Here is a 22,631-nt window from a genome sequence, read left to right as displayed (position 1 = left end):
GCTCATTTATTTTAACGTTTCAACTTTTGGACAGTAATTGACTGAACGGTTGTACATAGGCTATACATATATCTTATCTCCAATTTGTAGAGGCGAAAGCTCTAACTCTTTAAGCATTTTCGAGAATTCTGTTTAACACAGCATGTGGAAAACGTACAGGAATCATGTCTTGCTTGCGATCAAGGGAATGTACATAGGCCTATTAAACGCACCAGTCGTGTGTGATATTATAAATTTATTATTAAATGTCTGTGTGAATATAGATCTAGAATAGCAACCCTGGCTAATAATACAAAACTGTTTCTGCGAAATTAACTTGGTTTTTGCTCTGTGTATAATATTTGGTACGAATTTTTTGTTTCGCTTTTCAACATCCCAAAAATAAACTATTGTGTTTTATTTAATGGAAGTAAATATATTGTTCTAAAACATTTCAAAACGTTTTCTTCTCAATTTTTGCATTCTCATGTGTGTAGCACACGTTTGTTTTCTTTGTGGCACTTCTAAGGTTTATAGAGAGAGAAGAAAGGAAAACGTATCTAATACACATCAGCGTGACATGAGAAGTCCGGTGAAGAGGGCGAGATGTCCCGAGCAGATTAGGAGTCGAATATACAAGACTGACTGGAGGCTGGGCCTTCAGTGATCACCGATGCTTGAAATAACATTGCAATAAGATCAGGTCAGGCTGGACCACACATCACCGAGCCATCTCCCAGCTGAACTCCTTCAAAAAAAAAACATGATGGTCCAGTGTTAAGCTCATCGGATCGTGATTAAGTTGAAAACAAGGCTCATATCTCATATGATTTATTACTTATAATAATATATAAAGTGCCATCCCACTGCGCAAACAGAAGTCATTTTTATCAGAGTAGAAATGCGCATATAATTGGAAGTAATCGCGACACTGAGCGTCAACTGACTGACTGCAAACAAAGAAAAGCTCGCAGCGTCAAATTACTGTAGAGAAAATGCTTTACAATAAATAGTGGAAAGAGGATTACGGAAATGACTCGCGCCCCTAATACAATATAACTGCTCTTGTATAGTGACTCTCGAGGTTATTTAATTCCAATTTAATAAGCACGTATTCACTTTATCACTGTTACTATTGTTAGGCCTTGTCTGTTGTCCATCATTAACTGCACTGATGCATGTATAGCCGATAAAAGACCTCTATAATACAGGCAATCTCATTTATAGAAGAGCAATCAAAACAAAGAGAGGTATGCAACAGACAGGCGTGTGTGAGAGTGCGTTTCTATCTAAGTCATGTTACAGCGCGCACAGATCAGAATGAGCGAACATTTACTTTGGGGTACAACACAAGCGAGCTGTTTAACATGAATGCTCTCATATAGTGATGATTAATGAGGCAGACAGAACAAGGGTGGAGGAAATTGTAAGATTGAATGCTACTATTAAATTTACTGAAAATGTGTATTGCAGTTGAATGAAAAGTAAAACGCCTATGCTAATTTAAAGCATCTATGTTACCACAACATATATTTGTCTAAAATCTACAGATCATAAATCACCCATTTTCAGGTGTACCCATTCCTGATTCTCTCAGTGTAGAGCTCTCAATCTAACCAGGCCTAAATTATTCATTCCCAGCAACATGACGGTCTGGGGTCCCAATACACATCTCAATAAACACTGTGAGAGCGGGGGGCCCACGGGAGCAATACAGAGCAGATCCATAGAGGAACCCTTCAGTCGGCCTAAACACAGCTGAGAAAGCAGTTCCGTCTATTCTCTAGAAGACTGCATAAAGGTAAGGCGTTTTAATGCGCATTATCAGCAGAAAACTAAAAACATGTCCTTGCATGACGAAGAGAAGCGCCAAAAGTTTGCATTCATATGTAGGCTAACTCGCGTTTTCTACATAAGCTTCCCCGCACAGTGCACAGTTGTCTTGCCGTGTTCTTAGTTATTTTAATTTTAATATTTTAATTAATTAAATTTGAAATAATATAGGCTAATTCCTATATTTTTATTTTCAAAATTACTGTAGGCCTAACTCTTAATGCCGTTGTCTTTTTGAATGTTTTTAACAATAGCCTACACTCTAAAAAATGCTGGGTTGTTTCAACCCAACTTTGGGTCAAATGTGGACTAGCCCAACTTTTGGGTTACATTTCTTCCAGCATTTTTTAGAGTGTATAGCCTATAGCGGAACCATAGCCTTCTTCAGCAGATGCTGTATTACCCAAATGTCTCACCCGATAGCCTTTGTATTGTATGACAACTGTAATAGCTAATATTGGTATCACTGATAGCACTTCTGATTTCCATAATAATGGGCAATTTTGTTATTCAAACTGTGCAATGGTCTCTTATTTGAATTTTTGTGTTACAGCCTTACACACAATAAAAAAGTTAAATACAATCTATAATTCAGTGGTATTTTAAATGTTGAGTTTACAGTAGACAGCTATTTAGGGAAACCATTTAACATTTTGCAGTATTTCATTTTGATAACATTCATTAGTCATTCATTTTGATGACTAACAGCTGCACCGAATAACACCAAAACTAATTTTAAATGCCTTCACAAATGTCGTTAAATCCCTCATACTTTCTGAAATCCAGCTAGGTGTAATAATTCTGGACTAGTCAAATGCTCACAATTTAAGTGACAGCCAAATGAATATAGGCTATGTTACAGTTCTTGTGTGAATGAATGGAACAACTGAAATGTATAATATTAGCAACAATTATTTTCCTTTCGATAATGAAAGATATTTAAAATAGCCTATTGGGCAAAGATAGAGAGGCGTTAAAATATCCGTAATACGTAAAATTGGTTTATAAAAATTACATATATGACAATGAATGGTAGCCTATATTAGGTTGTAGTGGATAGGCTAAATTTGTTTTAGTTTGTTCCTGTTTTTCTAATAGCCTACATGTTCTACTGACCAGACGTTATTGGTCAACAAACCAGTTTTATTACGTTCGCTGTCGTCGTAGCTGAATGAGTAGTCTTGATGAACTGGACTGCGATGTTTAACCACCCCATCTTGGCAAAAGCACAGATTGTCCAATCAGATTGAAGCCATTTAAGCGCAAGGTCGGGGTGAGATGACCTCGCACATTCTCGCGTTTACTTAGTTCTCCGAGAAAACAACACCGACTGACCTGCAACACGTTCAGAATTTAAAGGAAAACGACAATTTTCATATTTCAACATTAAATAATAAAATATTTACTTCATATTTATCTTTTTTTCACATTATCACTTACGGTAATTTCCCATTACAAATCAGCATTGCATCAATTACAAACGTATGTCTAAGGGATAGAACAATATTGAACAGGCCAGTTAATCAGCTGACATTTGGCTATTTTGAGATGATTATTGGCACTGTACAAAAACAGATGTCCACATGGCTAATTAATGAAAAGGTTATGTCTCAGTTCCAAAATTCACTGACAGCCATGAACTTTCCATTTCCTTTTTTTTGTTCAAGTAAGTACAGTACAAAAAGGCATACAACATTAGCATTACAGGCCTATAACGGCATTATATCAGCTATTAGCCATTATGCTTTATCTTGGAAACTCATATTAGTCAAGTACAAAGCTATCTCTCTTGCGTGAGAATAACAACGTTATTTAAGAGTAGGACGCCTCATTCAAAAGGTTCTGAAATGCATCTCACTGTTGTCTATTAAATCATGTTAATGCATTTGGGGAAAATGAGCACAGGCCAGCTGCAACTGACCCAGAATGACTCTGTAGATCCACTATATGTGCAGGACCCACTGACTGAGCTGGAGGTTTTTTTAAAGTGTGAGCAAACATCAGATGGGGTGAGCTTGAATTGTTGGAGAGAATGTATGTGAGGATTATGGGTGTGGATTGGGTATGGTATGGAAAACTTCACGTGTCACTGCCTTTAGTTAAAGGGATAGTTCACCCAAAAAAAAAGAAAATTCTGTCATTTGCTTACCCTAATGTCATTCCAATCCTGTATGATTTTCTTTCTTCTGTGGTTCACAAAAGAATACATTTTAAAGAATGTTTCAGCTGTTTTTGTCTGTACGATGAAGGAGGTCCAAAACAGATTGGATCCCACTGACTTTCATTGTATGGAGAGAGAGAAAGAAAGAGAGAGATTTCAAAATACCTTCTTTTGTTTATTGTTTTACAAAATAAATACTCTCCAACAGGTTTGGAACAACATGAGGGGGGTTTTGTTTTATTTTTGGGTGAACTACTCCTTTAAGATCAGACCATTCTTTGAAAAAAGTCATGATTATATGCTTTCTATAGAGTAACTATGTGTCTGTACCTGCATCTGAAGATGTGCCTCTTCTCTCATATGTTTTTTGTGTGCATATCTCTGCTCTTTTTGTGTTTGGAAAACGTGTTGGCATATTACTAACATGCATGTCTATACCCTTTCATCTGATGTGCTTGTGTTTCGTTGGTCAAAGTGTGTGTCTACCTTTAGGATGTGCCAGAGCTTGTGTGTATCCGTGTATATATCCTATCCTTTGACATGCTTGAGTGTTCTTTTTTGTGTATTCGGGTGTGTGTGTCTGACACAGCCCTGCCTTTGATGAGCTGAGTGTGACGCCGGGACGGCTTCTCTGGCCGCAGGCGTGTGCTAGTGTGGGAGCGTGTGAATGATCAGACATGGAGTAAACTTCCATGACTCAGACACTTCCTGCTTTCTCAACTTATATTAAAAAGAAACATCTTCAATGTTTTGACTCTAAAATCGATTAGGAATTCCACACAGTGAGTACCATTAAATCACAGATGCACGGATGTGTGTGGAATTAACAAAGATAGTGTCAGTGAAGAGGCCCAACCGCAACCTTTCTCTATTGTTTTGCAGTGGGAAGCCAGTAACGGAGGACTGATGATGTAATGCAATGCTTAAATAAAGCCTATAAGCTGTCCAGACTGCGAGATGCTTTTAATTTTGGATGCAGAGAGATACAGAATATTTTCCCAAAATAACAGCAGTGATTGTGTTCCAGTAATATTGTGAGGATGTAATGCATGTTGATATGCAAGTACTTGTAAATATGTAGTAGTCTATGTTAATAATACAAAATATAATTTATCTGAAAATAAATATATTTCTGTCTTAAGCATTAGACAATAAAACAAACCGTAATTCTGTCAAGAAATAGCCACTGATAAAACAGCATGCAATAGATGACGAATTTGGTGGTGAATAAAAACATGCAAAAAGCAAAATGAATATATAAAATTAAAAAAATATATATAAAAAGCTAAAGATTTAAAATAACCACAAAAAAAAACTTGAAACAAATAATGCTAATCTTTAAAATATCATGTTAAGACAAAATACACAAATCAACATCTAAGAAATGGCAATATCTAAGAATGAATAAAAACAAAATTGTTTACTAACCGAATACCAGTTGACCGTTTTTTTCATAAACAATTCAAAAGGAACTAGTCATGTTATAGGAAGCACACACCCTAAAACAGACCAGGGTTCCACACAGGCCCAGGATATACACCCTTCTCTATTGTTCTGCCAGTTCTGTGCTTGCTATGCAAACTTTTGAAAAGCAGCTGCATACACACAAAAAAAGTAGACAAGTAATGTATAAGAGTTGCAACCGGTGTTAAATTGTGTGTGTGCCTGCAGTGACTAAAGAATTAAGTGAAAGGTAAGAAGACAATGAATGACAGCATTGTGAAGCTCAGGGTTAACAGTAACAAAATACTCCAGCTCTCTCAACCTCATCACCTTTCACAAATATGACATCATCATTCGATTAAAACTTTAACACATCAAATGTGAAAAGGTCAAGAGCATAAAGCCTCAAGCAAGACAACCATATCAACACTGTCACTACACAACTTACTGACTAGTCGCTAAAATATACTCTATGTCAACTGCATGAGAACATATTCAATAAGTCAGTTATTATAAACAAATCATGCTCTGCGGAGCTTAAAGTGGCAAGCTCAGATGCACAATGTTCTGCGACCCTGGAAGTTGTATGTTAATGCATACGCCGCAGCCTTCATCTGATGTTTTAATCTTTCATAAGGGGAGACAGGTTTGAACCCGCAGGCTGCCTAATAAACCAGTGAAAGCAATCTGCTGCGATTCTTTTTCAAACATCCTCCTCATTACGTGCCACAGTATGCACTCAAAAATCCTGCTAATCTCAGTGGAAAGATGACGTGAGCTGAACGACATTAATGGATCTGTAGATGCAGAAATGGCAGAGAGTTTAGGAGAGAAGCAGACTATTTTGTGTCCGTCCATCAGCTCTGTCTTGAGTTTGTCTCTGTGATGGCTTGATTAGCTGCAGTATAGAGCTTTTTAACTGACTTTGCAACTTCTTAATGCAGCAGGTGCAGTGTTTCCTTTGAGATGACATACAGCGGGCTGCTGTGTCCTGCTGTGATTTCATAAAAGATTTAGCTGGGAAATCTACTTATAAAGAAACAATACTAGCTATCAATGCCAGCCTGATGTAATAATAAGATGTGAATGTAATGGTGTAACTATGATTTAAAAAAAAAAAAGTATAGGCTTAGATTGTTGCCCCCTCTAAAATATTACCTGTCAATCATTTTAGCAAAAGGGAAAATAATTGCTGTAATTTGTTTATAAAATGTACTGTACTCTCTAAAACATCATCTAATGCCCTGCAGTATAATGCATTCAAAACACCACAACTAACTAAAACATAAATGCACAATTTCAAACATTTGTAATACAAGTGCTATACACCTACACGTCCAAGAGGGGGCAGTGCAACTAATAAAATTAAAAGTACAGACCCATAATTGAGTTTTCAACCGTTTAATGTCCCACACACCTTATCCTTGTTTAAGAAACAAGGATGTTTTTAACGAAGTTAATTCTCATTAACATTATAATAGTCATCTGCACCCTAACCACTCCCAGCTCCTCAGGATGTGTAAACAAGTTGTTCAAGCAGTCACAACTGCTTTCTGTAAGAGAGATGGTGATAATTGGCTAACGAGTTGTTTTTAAGAGCAATGGGTCAACACTGAAAAAAAAAAGATCAAAGGTAGATCACCTCAAAAAATTAAACAGTAATCACTGGTAACATGGTTATTATTGACACATTAATTGATGCAGATGAAGAGCAATATTACTATCAATTTATTTATCTGTTTCAGTTTGAATAAAAATTTTATTCATATAGCCTACTGAAATTTCACCATAGAACGGTTGTTTCAGTATGTGACCACTAGATGGTGCAACAATAAGTAAGAGGAAGACAAAAAGTGTTGTACAAACAAACTGTGTGCAACAATAACCAAATAAGATCAACAGTTTCAGATCAACCTACTAAAAATATGAATGATATAACATTAATTTCAAAATAATAATAATTGACTGTTATTGTGATGTTCTATCATGCTATTATTATATTATATTATATTATATTATATTATATTATATTATATTATATTATATTATATTATATTATACCACGGTCATTATACTATGTATGATTTGGCTCCACAGACAGTATGAGAAAATGAACTGAGCAATATTTAGCTTAACATTATACTTTTCTGATAGAAATCACTTTCTGTTGACATTATATCAATCATTTCGAAAGATCAAATGCATAATGCCACTTTCACCAGACCAGTGTTATTCGATCAATTTGTACTTCAGTTTTGCTCTAATTAGACATCATCCATAATTATACCTTCATCCTCCATGAGAGCAAAAACACAAATGACAAAAGTATACAAGGTATAATAGCAGCACATTTTGACAGATAAATTGATATCACAATAGAAAAATGACATCTGATAATACCCGATAATACACCTGTTACTGACTTACTTCCTCTCTCCATATGACTCACATTCTGTCTCTTATTCACATACTCTGAATTTCCTAAAAGCATTTTAATTCACTTTTTTTTTCTATCAGCAGTGTACTTTAATTAAGTGGCTTATTTAATCTTATTTAAATTAATCAAAAATGTATGTACAGGTTAAAGTAAACTATGATATTCTTTGTTATAACATTTAGTGTAAGATTACATGTAATTTAGTTGATAATCTTACTGCTTTAGTTGGTGACACACTATTATATTATATTATATTATATTATATTATATTATATTATATTATATTATATTATATTATATTATATGAATTGTGAATGATGAATTGTTAAAATTCAGCCCATTACTATTTTGTACACTTATCTCCAGTCTTCACATTGCATCTCTGAAATAATCACACCATAATTCAATGTCATTACTGTAGTAAATGCATCTGTTAAATGACACGTAGCCATTAATCTTTACAGAACAACTTAGATGATCAACTGCTCTAATTAGACATCATCCATAATTATACCTTCATCCTCCATGAGAGCAAAAACACAAATGACAAAAGTATACAAGGTATAATAGCAGCACATTTTGACAGATAAATTGATATCACAATAGAAAAATGACATCTGATAATACCCGATAATACACCTGTTACTGACTTACTTCCTCTCTCCATATGACTCACATTCTGTCTCTTATTCACATACTCTGAATTTCCTAAAAGCATTTTAATTCACTTTTTTTTTCTATCAGCAGTGTACTTTAATTAAGTGGCTTATTTAATCTTATTTAAATTAATCAAAAATGTATGTACAGGTTAAAGTAAACTATGATATTCTTTGTTATAACATTTAGTGTAAGATTACATGTAATTTAGTTGATAATCTTACTGCTTTAGTTGGTGACACACCTCTGGATGGTATAGGCCAAGACCATATGCATATCCAAGAATCAATTAGTGTGGAATTTCTTCTACACCACAGCAGAGAAATCATCTCTCCTCCAGGTGTTGGCTCAAATCTTTTACCTTTAGTCTACTACTATTGTGCCCCAGCTCATCACAGTCCAGCATCAACAACTGAAGGATAATTATGCTTTTTGGCAAAGAAATCAAAGAACGAGCATCCATCAACATCAGATATTGTTTTGTGATGTTCCATTTTTTCAGGAACGATAATCTATCGTGGATTTGGAAATCACCCTGAATTGCAGGCAGAACATGACCGCAGAAAGTAGCAGTTCCTCACGTCACCAACGATATTGTATAAAAGTTTGGGGTCAGTACTTTTTTTTTATTTAGAAATTAATACTTTTATTCACCAAGGAATTAAAGTAAAATAGATCAAACGTGACAGTTAAGACATTTATATTTCTCTTTCAAATAAATGCTGTTCTTTTGAACATTGTTCATCAAAGAATCCTATTTTTTTTACTAGTTTTTACAAAAACATTAAGCAGCACAACTGTTTTCAACTGTGATAATAGTGAGAAATGTGACTTAATTTGACATATATTATGGGTCAAAGACGAAAAAGGGTTTAAGCATAATAAAATAGAAAACTGTTAAATTACTGTTTTTACTAATCATACTTTATTATTACTATATTTCCCACATTTTAGAATAACAGTGAAGTCATCTAAACTATGAAAAAGAAAGTATGGGAATTATGAAGTGTCCAAAATGTGTAATACTGCTTTAAATTGTTGTTTTAATATGCTCCCTTATTCTTTTATATATTTTAGTGTACACGTCAGAATAAGCATGTTGTTTGAATTTTTACATAAGTATTGTGTTACACTGAATGACAATGTAACAATATTTCAACCAAAAAAAGAAAGTATGGGAATTATGAAGTGTCCAAAAAATGCAAAAAATCTAATTAAACTATCTTATATTTTAGATTCTTATAAGTATGCATGTGCATAAAAAGTGGGTACAAAGCATCCAAAGTCAATAATACAAAAAAGCGTGCACATTCCAAAAAACCCGAAGGCTCAGACAAAAAATATGATCAATACAAACAAAACAAAAAATTGTCCACACACTGACACTGACGAAGACCTGATAGTTGAACCATTATACCAGTACCAATAAATTCTTTGGGAGCAGTCTAATCAGTGTGCGGAGATTTTTTTTGGTTTGTTTACAAAGCATCCAGCCATTATCTACTCTAGATTAAAGCTCCACACACTCATCAGGTGCCTGAGATGCACCATGTATGTTGGACACTTGTTGGCAGTTTACCTTCACTATCGGTTCCAACCAACTCATTCTGAAAAAAATGAACAAGAATTCAAGCATGTTGTTTTATTACGTAGGCCAAATTCAGATTCACTATTTCCTATAAGCCTTTAGAACAGATCAAATGGATCTAGACCTTTATTTGTATTGTATAGGCTTTTAAAAAACACATGTAATTCTCATAATTTGTGAAAAATTATATATATATATATATATATATATATAGCCTATTAAATATTTTTAATAGTGCTACATTAGTTAGTCATAAATAAAATGTTAGAGAATCTGCGTGAGAGTCTGTTAGAAACCCCTGCAGATGATGGATTGGTTTTGACATGAGAAATATGTTAGGCTTGTGTTAGTTAGCTGATTTATTTCCACAAATAAAGACTGCCCAGTGTGACCATCGACCGAAAGTGGTGAAAAACGCATCGTTTACGAATGTATGCCAAAGGTCACCGCTGTCTGGGATGACGACAGCTCAGGAGGATGCATCGCTCTGCGCTACGGCATTAGGACCGCGCGCTCCTCTTCCTCAGAAGAGAGGATGGCGTATGCCGGTACGGGCTGAGAGTCAAATAGGCTGACATTCGAGAACAACTAAACGAGTGTGCTGGGGTGGCAAGAGCGATGCGAGGGCAAGGCTGGAGCTGAGCCTGCGAGACATAGACAGGAAATCCGTGAAACTGAACTCATTTAGTCGCCAAAGAAAGGCTAACGTTCTACAGTGAGCGTTTAAAGGACGGGAGAACATGTCGGTGCTGGCTTTGCAAGAATACGAATTCGAGAGGCAATTCAATGAAGATGAAGCCATTCGATGGATGCAGGAAAACTGGTACAGTAGCTCTGATGCATGATAAAAAAAAGCTGGACCATAATAATCACAGCTATGATGCCAACAAAGCCGTTCATCCGATAGACTTGTTTTTCACCGACTGACTAGCATATTAAACATTTGAACCATGCATTAAGCCAAATGCTTAAACACCGTCAGGGGGCTCTTGAAAGTCACTGGCAGGTACCATCCAGACCACGATGCACTGTGTGATTCCCCCCCTCGAGACTCAACAATATTGTTTCAGCATTGTGTTCTATTTAATATCACAAATGATCTACATATAATGAGCGATGCTATATTTGAAGCATCGCTGCACTCTAATCAAATTCAAGGTGATGCTCTGCTTGTGCCCTTCGTGACATTTGGAGCTTTCATCTCTAGGATGCCGCACGGGTTAATATCTTACGCAAACCTTTATTTGAAAAACACACGATTTTTTTCGTAAACAAAACTAAATGTGTGTGTTTTAAAATCGGTGTTTATCCAGTCTTAAATAGCTTGGCCAAAGTAGCGATATCCGATTCGGGAAAGAATCGTTCTTTTAGAGTCGGATCTTTCCAATAAATCGGTTGAACGGGTTCACAAAATCGGACGAATCGGACTGAATTGATCCGAGCGGTTCTGGAGTCTACAACTAATCGAGTCTTTCTCCTCCGAACATTCGTTCTGATTCGTTCTGAGATACGAACTGATTTGGGTGAATTGTTTAACTAATGGGACTACAAGGTACAACAAGCAGAAATGTTAGGCTACATATACAACATGTGTTGCCGACTTCATTTTGTGACAGTTACTCATGCAAAATAGCATTATCTAGCATTAATAAACGCACTTGTTGATAAAAAAAAATAAATAATTAAAAACCTAATAAACAGGAATATATAAACACGGATATGGTTTTATTGAAACGTTAGAGTAGGCCTACACCGGTTTGTCAGGGACCACGTGGTGACAATCACGCCATGACGTAAAATAATAGTTTTGAACCGGATTTTTTTAATGAATTGTTCAAAAGAACCGATTCGCGAAAATGAGTCGGACATCCCAATCACTAGCTCAAATCCTAGTTTAGCCCACAATCTCTGTAGCAAAATGTGAACGCCATAATACAGGTAATCATGTGGAATCAGACACATGCAAGCGAAGCGTTTGTAGATTCGCTGCATAGGAAGACTTTGTGTATGATCTTTATAAAATCTAATCTATACATAGGTGCTTGTGCATGATTCTGTAGTTAATGGCAGAAATCATCGCTGGTTAGTGTGCATTTGTCACGTTTCCCTGCTTGGAAACTGTGGCGCTTGTTTAAAATATCTTGCACATGGTAACGTCAACACGATTACTCGCTATGGATCAATTTCACGCTTTTACAATTCTGTGGCGCGTTTGGAGACGGTGAAGTGAGGCTGGTTTAGTATAGCAACTAAACAATTGGGATGCGGTTGTTGATGTCTGCTGACACACATCTGACCAATCACGTTTCAGCGTCACTGTGCCGACTTCTCGGGGTTGCTCACATCTATCATCTATATATGTCTTCCTGTGTGGTTAAACACCTACTGTCTTGAAAGTACCGTGTGTTTGAGCTTTAATAATTATTGTTTTGTTGATCAATTCAGCCTGTCTGTTTCTGATTACTTAAAAACGCAACGCAAAGAAAATCATCTTGTCATGTGCTGTTTGACTGGTTATAACACTGAAATGCAGATTGAAAGGCATAGTTAACCTAAACACTACAATTTTTTATTAGTCATTATTTACACTCAAAAAAATTTTCATACTCTTTCCAATGCTTATTTTCTTCTATGGAAGGCCAAAAATGATTTTAGGGAAACTGACAAACTCAGTCACCATTCACTTTCATTGTATGGAAAAAGATGCAGTGATAATGAATGGTTACTGTCATTTTGCCTGGCCCCTCCTTTTGTGTTCCACAGAATTAAGTTGTAACATCTTGGAACAATGTGAGAGTAGTTAATTACGATTTTTTAAAATTATTATTATTTCATTTTTGAGTGAATTTATCACTGTAAGACAAAAAAATAAATAAACCGGAGACACATTTATTGACAGGAATCTGACACTTCAGGTCAACCAATAACTCAAATCATGCAACATAAGTCATGAATTAATCAATTCAGCACAGGCTTGTAACCACACTTCCCTCCATGTATTAGCTTACAACCGTCACAAGTCCTGTGGTTTCACAATACATTATTGTAGTCACATTTTATGAGTAAGATTGTGATAATAGCCCTCCCATTTTTTTTTTTTTTTACTGTTCCAGTTCCACCTTTCAATTTTATTCATCTCATAGCCACAACAGTTTTTTTAATTCTATTTGAGTGTAATGCTCATCTTTATTTGCACTTTATTTGTATCAGAGTACCTGATCTACAAAATACATGCCCTCTTTTTGTAATGGAATTTCAGATGCTCTATTTCTATAGCATGTTGTAGTCGCTCCATAAAGATCAGTGCGTTAAAAACCCTAACAAGCTGCTAAATTTGAGTGTGGAAATGAAAATCTAAGATTTCTAACAACCCAAGTCTTTGCCAATGTTCATTCAGCTGAGTGAGGGGGTGAACAAAGGTGTTAAATACCAATTAGCTGTACCGTTACTCAGCATTTTTAAGACCATAGATCAGCCTGGTAATTCACATTGGCTCCTTTGCTAGACACAGAGATTAAACATTTGCTTGAAAAGCATTTTTCAGAACCCCTCCCCTGTTCTGATTTAAAAAGCAACTGCGAGGCGCATGTCTCTACTTTAATAATCCAATGCTCTGCTCTGTGATGAATGACTGCAACACTACAGGATCCTTTCGTACGTCTTCCTGATGATCAGGGAAACAGAAGCCATTTTTCAATATGCGTTCTTGTCTGTACTTGTGTTCTTGTGGACTTGTAAAACTAACTAATCAGTTCCAATTCAGAGTTCACATCTAACCAAGTTCAGTTCAAATCCCCAGATGTGTTCTTGCTCCGCCCCTTTTATCGTGGCTGCATCAAGAGGTGACTTGTGTGAACTTGAGGCAGCCAGGTATCCCAGAATGCATTTCGCACCAACCAGCAAGCATTAATGGCGGAGGAGAAAACCCGCATAATTTTCAAAATATTACTGTTAGTATGTCATGAAATGTAGTTTTAAGTTTTTCAGGTGAGAATGTAGTTGTTTAAAACTAAAATCTGCAGTTTATTTATAACGATAACGTCTATTTGAAAATTTGCTTTGCCGATTTAGGAGATGTGAGAGCACCAGGCAATCACCGGGTGCTCAGTATCCCGACGAGAGCAGCCTTACCTCGGCTAGTCATTCTGACATTTGCTGCTGGCTCTGATGGCTCTGTAGTGGTTAAACATGAGATATAATTCATTTTAGGTATATGTTTTGGCTAGATGCACAAAGTTTAGTTTCATAACTTTATAAATGTATCTACTGCCGTACAGCATTGACTTTTGTCTGTAGCATACATTTGACTGTTTTGCTTTATTTCCTATTATATAAGCATCTTATATTTTAGACTTATACGTTTAATGACTATTATTGTTCATTAAAACTGATATTCAACAAAGAGAGGCAGCGTTGTGTTTTATGTCAGATTTCATCTTATTTATACATACAGTGAAGATAATCAGAGTATATATGCACATATTACCTGAACCATATATTAATGTTTTATATATATATATATATATATATTGTTTTATATGTGGTTGTGTTTTATATTTCGTTTTGTCATAAGTATACATACAGTGAGTGAAGGTAATCAAAGTATGTACGCGTTGCCTCCACCACATTTTTGTGGCTATTTATACATTTAAATAAAAAACAAAAAGAGGCAGTAGTGTTTGATGCCATATTTTGTTTTATTGTAATGTATGTACGTGTTGCCTGAACCACATTTCCGTGGCTATTAATATGTTTAAATAAAAACAAAAAGAGGCAGTGGTGTTTGATATCATATTTCATTTTATTGTAAATATACATACAGTGAGAATAACCAGAGTAGCCAAGGTGAGCTGAGTGACGTTATCAAGTACGCTGCTGTTCCATTGCAGGATTACCAGACTTGTGTCTTCCCATCCGTCGAACTTGCAAAGTCCGAACTACCAAGGATGCAAGTCCGAACTTTGCATACTTGGCATTCAGAAACGGCCAGAATGTCAGCATTTAATAAACAATTCCTGAATTATTTATGCTAGGCAAGCGCACAGGTGCTTCAACACAGACCATAGATTTGCCTAATTGTCTGTGAAGAAAAGATCTTTTATATGAATAAATAAGAGTAATATATAATAGTATACGAGTGTATTGAGTATATGAATAGATTGCTGCAATACAGATTTAGGTATAATCACCTGAACGTTCAAAGCACCCTGTGTTTTCATAGGTAACAGAAGCTTTTAAAATTCGACAGATATAGAAGTCCTTAAATGGATACATAGAACTTCCTTTAAAGGAATTGGCCTCGTGAAAATATGTAGCAATTTTTTCAGCGTTTCAAATCTTAAAATTCTCACTCCAACAGGTACTTCTGCATTTCAATGGCTGTGCCGGTGCTCATATATTCAGCATATGTAGCAATAAACGTGGACGTGTGTTTTACAGGTCATGTACGTGTTATGTAAAACATGACTTTACTAAAATTAGTTCATTCATATTTGACAGTGCTGAGTCATACCTGCTAGACAGACGGCCAATATTGGCATCTGTTCTTGCCATTTTAAATAAATAAATAAATACATTCATAAGAAATATACATTTTTCATTTATATTATCTCTAAGTTTAAATAAAAATTATATTTTATTATAAATAAAAAGTTACTATGAATTAATAGGTTTAAACTGCTGTATAGAATACAGAACTGAAACTTACATACGTTGTTGTTGTTTTGTTTTTCTTTGGTTACTAATATTTGTTTTTTGATTGGCAGAACATCTCAGCGAAGATCAATAAGACAGAGCTGCCATAGCTTATGCAATGTGCCATGTGTTGTGTTGGTCTGGCTTGACCAGAGAGAATTAACCTCAGGTTGTGAAGATAGCCACAGGTCATCTCTATAATCTGGGTGTACTTTTATCCTCTATCCTCACTATGCAGCACTGTCCAAAAGTTTCTTTAATGAGCTCTCATTGTAAGAGTCTGTCTCTCAAAATAAAGGCACAAGCGGACACAAAAATACTGTGGATAAATAAAAGTGGACTGATTTCCGCACAGACTGCCAGGCCTTCATAATAGAGATACATAGTAGAGTTTCCGGTCACCACAAACCATTGTCCCTGCAATAAATGTTATTTAATACAATCTTATTTATGCAGACAGTCACTTTACTACACCACGCCACTGAGCTTGAGAGATTATATTTATAAATAAGATTTGCTTTTCCTGCAACCTTCAGCTGACACGTCTAAAAGGTCTTTGACAAAACTTAAAGCCTTTGCCACCCACCACAACTCAACCACAACAATGACAAAAAATGCATTTCAAAATTTGATCTCTGAAAGAGCAGTCACCTTGATTCTATTTTCAATGCTGAAGAAGAGATTGCATTTGATGTTTGGAGAGTAAACAAATACCTCTGGCTAAAGCCCTTTCCACCATGTCACAAATTATAACATCAGCCACTGGTTTGTTTAGTCTTGGCCATGTTATCGCACTTAGCCAGAAACTGTTTAGCTAGAAAAAGAATAATTTAAAAATACATATTTTTCATCTTAAAGTAGTAATTCAGCCCAAAATTAAAAAAAAAAAAATTGCTTAAAATGTACTCATCCTCAAGCCATCCAAGATGATTTGGAGAAATGTAGCATTACATCACTTGCTCACCAGTGGATCTTCTGCAGCGAATGGTTGCCGTCAGAATGAGAGTCCAAACAGTTGATAAAAACGTCGCAATAATCCACAAGTAATCCACATGATTCCAGTCTATCAATTAACATCTTGTGAAATGAAAAGCTGCATGTAAGAAACAAATCCATCTTCAATATGTTGTAACTTTAAACTGTCCCTTCTGGCTAAAAAAACAGTCCATAAAAACTTCCAAATAATGCTTCCTCCAGTGAAAAAGTCCATCCCTTGTTGTCTTCTCACATCAAAATCCACCAACATGTTTGTTTAGAACTATTTTGGACTGTTTTCACTTGAAAACAGTGATTGATCTGTGGCTATTTCTCTCTTGATTCTTTTTCACTGGAGAAACCAATATTATGAATAGAGAACTTGTATTTTATTCAGAAGCAATGGTTAAAATGTTTTAATGATCATTTTATTACAAACATGCAGCTTCTCGCTTCACAAGCCGCTAATTGACATTCTGGAGTCATGTGGATTACTTGTGGATTACTGTGATGTTTTTAGCAGCTGTTTGGACTCTTATTCTGACGGCACCCATTCACTGCAGAGGAACCACTGGTGAGCAAGTGATGTAATCTTACATTTCTCCAAATCTGTTCCGATGAAGAAGCAAACTCATCTTCATATTGGATGGCCCAAGGGTGAGCACATTTTCAGCATATTTTCATTTATGGGTGAACTATTCCTTTGACATGGAATCCAAAAAAAAATGCATTTGCATGTCCTTACATCGAGGTTTTGCTCTTACAGAAACTCTTTTCTGTGCTTGTACAGTGAATTCTACCATCCTGCACTTTTCCAAAATTGTGTTGCGTTTGGTTAAAAATCGCTGAATCTAGCAGAATAGATTCTGCTATATCGTCATTAGTCTAAAACTGCTATTAGGCTGCAAAATCTGTTTATTTAGCTGCTCTAAATGACTTGGGAAGCACTTCTAGCTTAAACAGCTTGGGCCAGATGTGAGCCCTTGCAGGTAGCTTCACCATCAGTCTGTCCACTACATGTCTGATGCTCTCAGCTGGAAAAATGAGAGCATAGACAAAAACGCAGATGAAGAATTCAAGGACTTGATGGTTTTGCAATACATAGACCTACTTACTGGAAGTTGATGACGCAGGACCTGAATATGTTAGGTGTATATCAAATATTTGTTGTTTAGGATATGTCTCTCCTACTACCTTTTTCTGGATCATTTTCATTGCATTATATGAAAGCTCCACTATCTCTGCTTTACTGACATATTAACAAGGCCTGATGGGAATACTCTCTTGCATCGCCATTGGATGGTCAGTACAAAGGCAGGACTTTGCTGCATTCGTGTGGCATACGCCACTCACTCCTCTAGCAGGATATTTGAAGTCCTCCCCAAAACATGTCTACATTGGGATAAGGCACTAATGAAAAGGCAGTGATGCTGTTTTGTCATTGACTGCAGCACAGCTCAGAAACCCATCTTAAAATAAATAACCTTGCATGTTCTAAACTGGCAGTTTCTTCATTTCTTTACTGCATCTAAATTAAACATTGATTTAATGCACTTTTTATTACATATGTTTTCTAAAGATTGTCATGTTTTAATACCACAAAAAATATTAAACAGAAAAAACAGTTTTCAACATTGATAATAGTAAAAAAAATATTCTTAAGCATTAAATCAGCATATTTTAATGATTTCTGAAGGATCATGTGACACTGAAGACCGGAGTAATGGCTGCTGAGAATTTTGTTTTGCCATCACAGGAATAAATTACATTTTAAAATATATATATATTTTAAATTGTAATAATATTTCACATTATTACTGTAGCCTTGGTCAATATAATACAAAATAAATCTTACAGATCACAAACTTTTTGGTAGTGTTAGGAAATATTGCTGCTTATTTTTTATGGGTGCACAAATCATATAAATGAAAATTAAGTATACTTCTTTAGTTCATTATGTCAAAAAGCTTTTAATTAGGCTGCAATGGCTTTTTGGTCAAAACGATGTTCCCTCTGACTAATAAAAAAAAAAAAAAACTTTAAATGAAGAGGTATACTGAATATAAAAAAAAATTAAATTAAAATAATAATAAATAAAAAATTCCCAACCCCTTGCTGCGTCTAACGTTTGGTTCTGGCACGATACATAATGACATACAAACACAGAAGTTAGATTACAATAGCAGCATCTTGCTGCCAGCTGTTTTCTCAAGTTCAAACTTCCTGCTAGCTGGCACTGTGAAGAAAATGGGCCTGTTAGTGTAAGCAATCACACCCAGTGCATTTAAAATTGAATTAGACTGCACGGTGAATATTTCCAGCTATCAGATAAATGCAGTACAGCGCTGCCAGATATTATGAGAGCCTAAAAGCATCACAAGCTGTCAAAATAAGCCCAATAAGCTGTTTGTGATGAAAAGCTCCAACAACAGTTTATTTCATTTTGGCAACAGATAAGTGATGAATATATGATTTAAGAAACCATTGCATATTTATGTAATGTTTGACGCATTTGGACAAAGTTGCTAAGCCAAATGGATTACATTCTGAGGCGTATATAGCTAAAAACCTTAACACATCCTACAGGTATTTGTTTTTACAGAGTACACACTATAAACCTATGCACATTTTTAAGACTGGAATTGTGAGCTGGAAAAAGCTCTGGGTTTACTGCTGCTTTTTTAACAGCTACATAACTGCAGTATAATATAGTCAGAATTGTCGCAGGACCAGTTTGCAGGTGGTTGTTTCACCATATGCAAAGTCTGCAAATTTGACTATGTAATATGGAGGATGTGTGTTTCCATACAAAACATGGCATAATTCAGGGAAGAAATAAAATGCATTCCTGATTTTTCCTGATGCATTCCTATTTTCTATTTAAAATAAATGTTGTTCTTTTGAACTTTCTATTCATTAAAGAATCAGGGTTTCCACAAAAATATTAATATTACTGTTGAAAACAGTTGCTTAATAAGAAATGTTTCTTGAGCAGCAGATCAGCATATTACAGAATGATTTCTAAAGCAGGATGTGACACTGAAGACTGGAGTAAGGGCTAAATTATTTCACAGTATTACTGTTTTTTTTACTGTATTTATGATCAAATGCATCCTTCAGTGAGCATAAAAGACATTAAGAAATAACAAAATGTGTACATGCATATGAATATATAGTTTGGATAAAAGCATATGACAACTTACAGCATATAGGTTTCATGGTTGGTTCTGATATTTTTTAAATAAATAAAATATTAAAAATACTGATGTATTCTGACCTGGAATAGTTTTCATTACAGCAAGAAATCAGCCCCAAATTTAAACCTCAATCATTTATGTAAAAAATAAAAACGGTAAATTCATCAAAATGACTAAAAAGATGTTGTGAGCAGATGGTCACGCTGAAGGCTGAAGTGAAGTTTTCTTTGTATTTTACAAATTTTTCCTTAACATTCCTTACAGGAAGAAGTCCTTCCTCTTCTCTGCGCTCTACGCTGCCTGCATACTTGGAGGGCGTCATGTAATGAAACAAAGGGAGAAGTTTGAATTGAGGAAACCTTTAGTACTATGGTCTTTAACACTTGCAGCCTTCAGGTAAATATGTCTATAGGTAAATGGGTCATAGGTCTTGCATGCAAATGTTTAAGGGTATATCTTAATGCTAAAACATATTTGCTTAATTAACACACTGCAGTGCTATGAGTGATGGAAATATAAACGTAACATGTAAATAAATAGTATGTAAAGTAATAACCCACGTAGGCCATTATTAATAGAGATATTTCTAAAGCTTTGATGGACCATTCAATCTGACATCGTAATGCAATGGCAGCGCAAGATAAAAGCAGTTTGCTAACAGATTATAGTTTAAAATAATTAAATCAGTCAGAATGGAAAGACACTTCACATTTCTTTGATGTGCACTTTGTGTTTAAAGTGATTTTGCACATAACACACTGTAATGAATACTGCGCATTTATAAATTGTTTCATGTTTTAGCAGATTAATGGTGTGCATTATAGCCAGAAAAACAAGCCACTTCCTCGTTCCAAGTTACTTCATAAAGACCTGCATATATGGTACATAAGAGGCCTGCATATATAATTTCGTATTGATCTTGCACCTCAACATGTCATCTAACTTGTAAAAAGATATAACATATCCCACTCTTCTATGTGTGGCGATAAGTACTATATCGCACTTCTAGGTTTATCACATGATCCAACCTTTGGCAGCCATTATACGAAACCTAAAACTGGAACCTGAGGGCTGAGTAACTTTCCAGCCACACAATGTAAAGTGTCAATAAATAAGCACACCCAATAAAAATAAAGTCAAGTTACCTTTTTTTGTAAAGCGTTTTATACCATACTGGTTGTGTCAAAGCAGCTTTACAGCTGAATAAAATAAAGCATAGTTATCCTTATTAGTAATGCTATGAGTCCTAACAGATAAATAAAGTATATACCATTTAAAAAGTCAGTTGTATCTGATTCAAAATGTCTCTTTTGTTTTGTTGCACCTCCTTCTTCAGTATATTTGGTGCCATCAGAACTGGAGGCTACATGATGAACATCTTGATGACCAAAGGCCTAAAGCAGTCAGTGTGCGATCAGAGTTTCTACAACGGACCAGTCAGCAAGTTCTGGGCCTATGCTTTTGTCCTCAGCAAGGCACCTGAACTAGGTGAGATTATATGTATGTCTCATTCTATTTCAGTTTCATAGGTTAAGACTCAAGCCATTTTATATATTGTAAGTAGGAATGCACAATATATTGCTGTCATACCGGTCAATATTTGTTATAACAAAATTTTCTCATTTGTCAGTTTTGAATATTTAATTTTGCAAGAGTTTATCGTTAATAACACATATTTAATAACACCTTTACATGTAGTTTTTACAAAATCTCAAAATGAACATACATTTTTATACTGTACATAATGTTGCAGTGTTAATTTTGTTGACGAATAATTTGTCAACATGTTTTTCACCAACGACAGAGACGATAACGAACTAAAACTCTTTTTGAATGACAAAAACTATGTCGTAAATCTACTGACATTTTCGACAACGAATAAAAACGAGACGAAAATGTTAGGGAGGGACGATTTGGGAAGAGATTCATTCAGAACGAATCTGCTGTGTGGTTCGACCTTCGGGGGTTAGATGCGTACATGTGAACCAGCGGGACATAAGCTAACATACACTTGCTGCACGTCGCATAAAACGTTCGAAAATGTCAATATGTGGGAGTACGAGAAGAGCAGACATATGGATAAATCTGACGACGCAAGAGAGAACTCAATTCGGTCCGGTTTTCAGAGTGCAGACACTGAAGCATACACACACAGAAAGCGCGTCTCACAGCGTGCGAGTACTCTTTTGCGTCGCATGAACGGAGAATTACACACAAAATTATGTCGAATTGTCTGTTTTGACGAGAGACGATAACGAACTAAAACTCTTTTTGAATGACAAAAACTATGTCGTAAATCTACTGACATTTTCGACAACGAATAAAAACGAGACGAAAATGTTAGGGAGGGACGATTTGGGAAGAGATTCATTCAGAACGAATCTGCTGTGTGGTTCGACCTTCGGGGGTTAGATGCGTACATGTGAACCAGCGGGACATAAGCTAACATACACTTGCTGCACGTCGCATAAAACGTTCGAAAATGTCAATATGTGGGAGTACGAGAAGAGCAGACATATGGATAAATCTGACGACGCAAGAGAGAACTCAATTCGGTCCGGTTTTCTGAGCGCAGACACTGAAGCATACACACACAGAAAGCGCGTCTCACAGCGCGCGAGTACTCTTTCGCGTCGCATAAATGGAGAATTACACACAAAATGATGT

The 22,631-nt window shown here is 35.6% G+C and overlaps 1 protein-coding gene across 1 annotated transcript in view; it reads left to right on the top strand.

Moving 5' to 3' along the window:
• The first annotated feature begins 10,621 nt into the window (after positions 1 to 10,621).
• The window catches only part of LOC107723810 (elongation of very long chain fatty acids protein 6-like), a 16,202-nt gene continuing 4,192 nt past the window's right edge, over positions 10,622 to 22,631 (top strand). Inside the window, exons 1-3 of the mRNA XM_016532507.1 lie at positions 10,622 to 10,921; positions 20,229 to 20,360; positions 21,301 to 21,452. Of these exons, the coding sequence (XP_016387993.1) occupies positions 10,839 to 10,921; positions 20,229 to 20,360; positions 21,301 to 21,452 (367 nt within the window). The 5' untranslated portion in view covers positions 10,622 to 10,838. The remainder of the gene's footprint in view (positions 10,922 to 20,228; positions 20,361 to 21,300; positions 21,453 to 22,631) is intronic.

This window comes from Sinocyclocheilus rhinocerous, unplaced genomic scaffold, assembly GCF_001515625.1.
Source record: "Sinocyclocheilus rhinocerous isolate Xijiao unplaced genomic scaffold, SAMN03320098_v1.1 scaffold1085, whole genome shotgun sequence".
Taxonomy (NCBI): Eukaryota; Metazoa; Chordata; class Actinopteri; order Cypriniformes; family Cyprinidae; genus Sinocyclocheilus; species Sinocyclocheilus rhinocerous.
This window is presented reverse-complemented; position numbering and strand designations above follow the sequence as displayed.